We start from the raw sequence: 7905 nt of genomic DNA, 5'->3' as shown, positions 1-7905 counted from the left end.
GAAATTTGACCGAATTCGACCGAATAAATCCAAACGAAATTTTGGGCCAAGTCGGCACCAACTAAAATATGTTTGAATTCGGCTTTAAGTTAGTCCTTGTCGATTGTTGTTTGAGTTAGCCTCGACCTTTTTTCATTTTGACTAATGAGGAATTTCACAATGTATGGAATTTCAATTTTCTCATTTTTTAAAGTGAATTTCAAATTTTATTATTTTAGTTATTTGAAATACCTTCTTAAAATTTCTCAATTCAAACTAGTAATTTTACTTAAAAAAATTAAAATTTTTTAAATAAATAAATTACTCTTTTAAATTACCTCATCCAAACACACCATAAAAGTAATAGAGAAATTCCACTATTTTTATTTATTTGCTTATTCTTTCTTAAATCTCATTTCAATTTGTTGCTATTGCTCGAGATATCCACCCCTGATCAAAGTCATATTTTATGTGTTCTATCTTTTCAATTCAATGTTTCTTAATATCATGCTAAATGAGACTTTAAATTAGGAGTGGTAAAATGCCCCGATAAAATTAGAGGTGGTTAAATTAGGAGTTTTTAACTTGTAACATGTTTTGACTTGATCTCCTGTCAAATTGGTGAACTAAAGGCAACTACAGAGCGGGTTTAGCTGGCTGATATGTTTTCTTAAAAAATTTAAAATAAAAACATAATTAAAATATTAATTTTTTATATTTTATTATTCTAAAAATAGAAATATATAATAATTATTATTTAAATCATTAATAATTACAAATTAAATTTTAATTATTAATATAATAGACTAATTTAACAAGTAAAGATAATAACTATTTTAATTTATTTGACAAAGACATTATTTAATCAATTAAAAGTTAAGAAAATATTTATATTATTAAATATACTTATAATTTATAAGTATCACTGTTTTATAAATTATATACTTCCTTTATAAATATCAGTAAAATATTTTAAAATTCAAACATGGATATTTATCGGACATAGATAACAACTTAAATTAAAATATTAGTGTATCATAACTTATAAAATATTTGTATTATTTAAAATATTTATACACATACAGAAATGTAAAAAATTTAAAAATAAAAATTAATGAACCAGTCCATCAACTTATTGATCAATCCATTGATGAGCCCAGTTAAAATTTTTAACTTATTTTGAAGGAGACCAAAACATATTTTTTCATTCCTAATTTAAATTTTACTAACTTAGATTTCAATTTTGCGTTCTATTTCCTCTTTTTGTACATAACTTTTCAAACTTATTTCTGTTTCTCAACATTTTTTTTTTCAATTTTTTTTATGATGTGTTTCATTTAAAATTCAATTTTACTATATATTTCAATTTCGCTCATAGTTATTATTAAGTTGACTCTCTTTCTAGTGTCTTAATATTTTGCCATAGTGCCTAATTGGATTTGCTTAATTTTGTACTTTTCTTTTGTACTGCAACCTTTATTTTGAATGTTTCATCCTCCATTTGCTTGCGACTTTTTCCTTTATTTCGACTGTGTTTTGAATGTTTGAATGGTATAACGTTCACATTTGTTTTAACCTGTTTTGTTAATATAATTGTTTTGTTGTGAACTATAAGGTTTGCGTTAGTTGATGGCATACAAGTGGCGAAAAAATTTTAAGTAATGCAGTTAGTCAAGGCACAGTTGTTAAAATATTGGTTAAAATACCTTTTTGTCCCAATTTTCGTCAAAATTTTTTAAATAAGTCCTAATTTTGGTTTTGTGTTCAAATAGGTCTCAATTTTCGTTAAGTTTGTTCAATTGGGTCTTTTTTTGCTAACACCGTTTAAATCATTAACGGCCATGAACAGTGACTGCCACGTGTTACTTCATGGTTTTTTTGAATTTTTTGAATTTTTTGAAATTTTTTGAAATTTTTAATTTTTTTAAATGTACACGTGTCAACCCAAGAGCGTGTCACGTGTCACTTCCTGATTTTTTTGAATTTTTTATTTTATTTTTTTTTGAATTTTTTTAAAATGTCCACGTGTGTTAACCCAGTAGTGTGTCACGTGTCAAAGTCAATGTTCTATATTCAATTTGGTCCTTATATTTGTTATTTTTGTTCAATTAGGTCCTAATTTTTGTTATGGTCCTTATATTTGTTATTTTTGTTCAATTAGGTCCTAATTTTTGTTAACATTAACCAATCTGGTCCCTATCGAAGATGTGACCAAATTTAATTTTTATATCAAAGTTATAATGATGTGAATTTTAATATATTATATAAAAATATTTAATAAAAAATATGAATTTTAATATAAAAATTAAATTTGGTTTTAATTTGGAGAGGGACCAAATTTGTTAATGTTAACAAAAATTGGGACCTAATTGAACAAAAATAACAAATATAGGGACCAAATTGAATTTAGAACATTGACTTTGACACGTGGCACACTACTGGGTTGACACGTGGACATTTAAAAAAAATTCAAAAAAAATTCAAAAAAATTCAAAAAAAAATTCAAAAAAACCACGAAGTGACACGTGACACACTCCTGGGTTGACACGTGTACATTTAAAAAAAATTAAAAAAAAATTTAAATTTTTTTTAAAAAAAATTCAAAAAAATTAAAAAAAACCACGAAGTGACACGTGGCAGTCATTGTTCATGGCCGTTAATAATTTAAACGGTGTTAGCAAAAAAAGACCCAATTGAACAAAATTAACGAAAATTGGGACCTATTTGAACACAAAACCAAAATTATAACTTATTTGAAAAAATTTGACGAAAATTGGGATCAAAATGATATTTTAACCTAAAATATTCTAAAACCTTTCTTAACTGTGTTTTTAAGTTTTATAAAATTGTACTTATCTAGAAATCAAGTTGATAGTTAACAAAATGTTTAATACTCTTAATTTCTTTTCCTTTTTCAACACTCACCCAACTCAACTCTAACACGTTTTAAAAAAAAAAATAATCAAAAAGAATAAGTATTAAAACTGGCACGACTTTAATACTTGTTAATATGTAATTCTATGACATTCATATAAGTTTTGGTTTATGTATAGAAAAAAAAGATAGAAAGAAAAAAAAAAGGGCGAACGATGTCTGTTATAATTAATTAAAATGTTAAAACAATTGTAGCACAATGAATTATAAGGTTCTTTACTAAACAGAGACGACAAGATATATCTCTTTATAAATATGTATATGTGAAATTTGTAACAGATATTAATTTGATACTCTGAATCCTCTCTTCTTTCTTAGTTCCTCCAAAATTTACTTTTGATAATATGATATTCACGTCTAATGAAAACCGTATTTAACGGTATTTATAATTGTGTTGTTTCTATTTATTTTATCTTGTGTATGATGCTTTTTAATCTTAAAGGAAAAACCCGGCGTTGAACAAAAAAACATTTCTATCGAAATAAATATGTGATTGTCGGAAACAAGAGCCTACAATTGATGATCATAATTCATTTATAAAATAATGGAGTACAATACAACCCATTCGAGGAAAATAAAAACCGATCATGTTCATATGTATATTTTTTGTTTTCTTCCATTTTTGGTTGTCACTTTGGTCAATTCAGCACCATCCAACGTACTCCATTTCCTCTTCTCATAAATTGAAGACAACAATTCCACGAAATGGAAATGTGGGTTATGAGTAAATCGCATATAAATAGTTAGAAAAACATTATACATAAATTTGAAATTTTGGTGGTAAATATATGTTGAATATGGTGAATAAATAAATAAAGTAGGTTGATGAAAACATGATAAGATAATGGTACTCATGAGTGAAGATGCGAACCCTCTCTCTTTCTTGCGTTGTTTTCCACATATTTTACAAGCAAATCCGACAAAGAGAAAGAATTGCAAAAGTCCAAACCTACTCGTATTATTAAGACGTTAATAATTGCCAGCTTTTGCCAGCTCCTACTTCACCATTAAAATATCTTTAAAAAAATACATACACAAACAGTAGTGAAGACTTTGCTCCTTCTAGTCCCAAAAAATGACAACGGGATACATTGGATTCAAACATTTTCTCACATGCTCCTCTTTTTCATTTTCTTCCACGTCTATATGTTCCAGCTGCATTTTTATTTTCAAATATTATACCTATATATATTTATTTTCTATTTTATTTCCGTTTGAGTTGAGTAGTTGTTTTCCATTTGCAACGGTTACCTAATATTATTCTTTGTTTCCATCTACCCCATTATCAACTACGTATTCTATCTAAAACATTACCGATAATGAAAGGGTGATGTATCTGCTTTCTCAATCATGTAATGCAAAATTACCGAATAAATTATGTTCCAACGGAGAAAGGGTCAAAACAAAAATAAGGGCACCTTTTCATCTGGTGGAGGGTATGCAGTTCGCGTAAGAATAATTACTACTTTTCATTTTTTTAGATTAGATTCTATGATTCTTTATTAGTAATAATTAACAAAAAAAAAAAAAAAAAAGTTGTCACAGGACACAGGACAAGACACGAGTGGCATCAACGCGGGTAAAGCACCCCGCGTTTTACTACAAGACGGAACCCATCAACCAACGGACTATGAAGGACACACGTGTGAGGTCTAGATCAACGGTCAAAAGATAAGGGCACCCTAGTAATCTCGTAGAACGACTTTATGGGTTGTTGAAAAGCTATGGTCTTTCTGAAGAAAGAAAAAGTAAAGAATAATAAAAAATAGAAAATAGTTTTTACAGATTGGATTGTTTCCTGTTTCATTTCTGATTATTTTCAAAGTACACTTTTTTTTTCTGAAGTTCCAATTTTTAAAAAATGTATGTAGTTTTTTTAAAATTTTATTATTTTCTGTTCCAGTGGAAAAAAGTTTAACGCGGAAGCGACGAGAGTAGGAAAATGGGTGGAAAAACCGCCGTACTGAGAGGTGGCCGAGACAGTGACTGCTCACTGACCCACAGAACTGACACGTGTCCTGACGCAAAGGGTGAGAGGGTAATATTGAGGAAGCACAATGGACAAAAAGGCAAACAAGGAACACACATTCAGAAAAATCATAGTGCGCAGTGTAAAATCCCCGATTGGCCACAACATCCACATCTGCCAGCTAATATTTTCCACATTTACACAAACATAACAAAAATTGTACCAGACACCGAAGAAAGTTCAAATCAAGATAAAATTTAAAATAAAAAATAAAAATAGAAAAGTGGAAATGGAGTGTTAAGTGTTGACTCATTATTATTACTCACATCACACCGCCCTGACTTAGTCCACGGTATTATGGGAAAATGACGAATGGGGAGCCAGCAAAGAAGGAGGGCATGCACATCACAACATATATAAATATACAGAGTAAGGTTTTAGATAAAAAATTGTGTGCGCGCATATAGAAGGAAATTAAATTAAGACATTGGAGTTGGAGGAATCTTTAAGCATTATTGATGCATTAATCGCCACTGTCCTTTAACGCCTCTCGAGCCCTCTTTTTATATATTCTGTTCCCTTATCATCTTCCACTGCTCAACCCTCTCTCTCTCTCTAACACGCAAGTTTCAGTTTTTCTGTTTCTGTTCTCTCTACTCAGAACATGGGTTCTGTTGCAGTACAACTGTTTCTCGTGTTGGGGCTTCTGGCTACTTCATGCATAGCACAAGCGCCAGGTGGTGCACCTACACAGCCTCCCACAACCACCCCACCGCCACCACCCGCATCGGCACCGGCTCCTACACCCACCACACCAGCAACTCCACCACCATCTGCAGCAACACCTACACCCGCACCCACACCAGCAACTCCACCACCAGCACCTGTCCCCGCTCCTGCCCCAGCTTCTACTACTCCACCTGCTGGAGCTCCCGGTCCGTCTTCTAATCCTTCTGACTCTCCACCAGCACCACCATCCAGCGACGCCCCCGCATCTCCACCCTCAGGTGGCAGCGATTCACCCCCACCACCCAACGCCGCATTCTCCGTTTCCAAGTCCTTCGTTGCTGGCTCTGCTATCGCGGGAACCTTGGTCGCCATGCTCTTGGCTTGAAAACAGACCTGACGGTCGGGATTCGTCCACGTGGAGGCTCTTCGGCCCTTGATCTTGTTTTTCACCGACGGACGGACGGGATCTATTTCATTTATTTTATCCTCTGGTCTTGTTGAGTAGCGTTTTCTTTTTCTCTTTCTCTTTTCCGGGTTTTATGTGTTTTCTCTAGCTTTGTTCGTCGTTGATGTGTTTGTTGATTCGATATCTGGGAGGGTTGGCTGTTGATGATGATGATGATGACGATGGTATTCATGATTATGATGATTATTTTGTGATTCATTGTTTTGGTGTTCACACGTGTATGTAGATGACCTTGATGATTTCATTGTACATCTAATAATTGAAAGAATAAAACAGTTTGGCATTCTTTTTACTTAGATTCGTGTTCTTTGTTAATGTTGTTAACGTTGTTAATGTGAAAACTCCTCTTGTTCCCCATGGTTAGAGCTAGAAGCTCCTTCAGTTGCAAAGTTGTTTGCTTTGGCTTCTTGCCATCCATAGATCTATCTCATTGTGGAATATATGCGTAATTATTCCAACTTTTTCACATTATTCTCCACTTCCCTTCTTTTCAAATTAGTGCTTTAATTGGACCATATATACCGTGGCACGTAACAACCAGCATTTTTAAATCGAAAACTTTAAAGGTGAATATGAAAAGATCTTTTTTTGCTTTTTCATTCTGACCACAGATCCAAGAGGAAACTAATTTTGTCCTCTCATTCTTTCTTTACGTTTTTTCTACTCACATTTAAATAGTAAAGTTAAAGTTTATGAATGCAGAACCTTTAGTAAAGTTATTTGCGATTATGTTATACAAATCATAATATGTAATAATATCAACTTATTTTTAAAAAAAAGTTCATGTTTTGTGATTTAAACTTTTAAATGTTAACAAACTATCTTTAAAAAAATAAAACATTTACTTATATTCATCACGGGAATTAACTTTTTCATGATAATCATTCTACTTTTGCTAATTAGACTTTTTCATAAAAAGCTAATTAATTAACCCCAAATCGAAATATGTCCACTCTTGTTTACAATTTGTATATTTCATTGTGTGCTGTCTTAAACATGCACTCTCCTAGATTAAAAGGACAGTGTTTACCTACTTTTGTATTAAAAAAACATTTTTTTTCCTTAAAATTAGAATGGCATCATCTTTTCCATGTGACAGTATTGATGACGAAAGAAGCTTCTGGGTTGTTTTCTAAAGAACGTGGGTTTCCTCGTCTTTTCCTTTCAATGTTGTGGAGATTTGTTTAATAGGCTATGAATTCCGTAGGAAATTGACATGTTATACGACAATTTTCCTAAATATAATAATGGTATTATATTTATTTATTATGCGAAAGTGGGAAGCACGTAGTTGGAGATAGATGCCTCCAACAAGAATTTGTATTATTGCAAGCAAGGTGGATCTGGTTAGCCATTGGTTAAACTGCGAACCCCTCACTCACTTCACTACTGGATTAGATACACGTGTTTCTCATATATTAAGTTCCTGTGTAAATTATCATGAGACCTTTTTATTTTTTTTTCAAATTTTTTAAATTTACTTTCTTAGAATATTTTGTGGTATTCTCTAATTAATTTATCATTTTAAATCAATTCAGTTTAGGAAAATGTTGTTGAAAAGAAAAGTAACTGAGATGTTTTCGTATTCTCTGCTTTCTTTTCCCTATTTTTAACCGTTTTATTCGAATAATAAAAGAAATGCTAATAGGACTAATACTTCCCACTATACTCAAAACAAAGAAAAATTTAAAACAAAAGGAATAGTTTCAAAACAATAACGACCAAAGTTTAAGGTGTCGTTTATATAATATGTTAACTATATTACGGCTTCTTTAAATATTCCTTTGTACTACGCAATAAAAAGAGCGTTCTTTTTCGTTACGTTATT

General features: G+C 31.2%; 1 protein-coding gene across 1 annotated transcript; it reads right to left on the bottom strand.

Annotated features, from left to right (window-relative positions):
- Positions 1 to 5340: 5340 nt before the first annotated feature.
- On the bottom strand, positions 5341 to 6381 carry LOC114173890 (glycine-rich protein 5-like). The gene has a single exon (XM_028058552.1). It carries the CDS (start codon positions 5981 to 5983, stop codon positions 5540 to 5542), a length of 444 nt encoding a protein of 147 aa, XP_027914353.1. The 5' UTR covers positions 5984 to 6381; the 3' UTR covers positions 5341 to 5539.
- Positions 6382 to 7905: the final 1524 nt, after the last annotated feature.

This window comes from Vigna unguiculata, chromosome 2 (genome assembly GCF_004118075.2).
Source record: "Vigna unguiculata cultivar IT97K-499-35 chromosome 2, ASM411807v1, whole genome shotgun sequence".
Lineage (NCBI taxonomy): Eukaryota > Viridiplantae > Streptophyta > Magnoliopsida > Fabales > Fabaceae > Vigna > Vigna unguiculata.
Note: the sequence above shows the minus strand (reverse complement) of the source record. Positions and strands in the feature narration are given on the sequence as shown.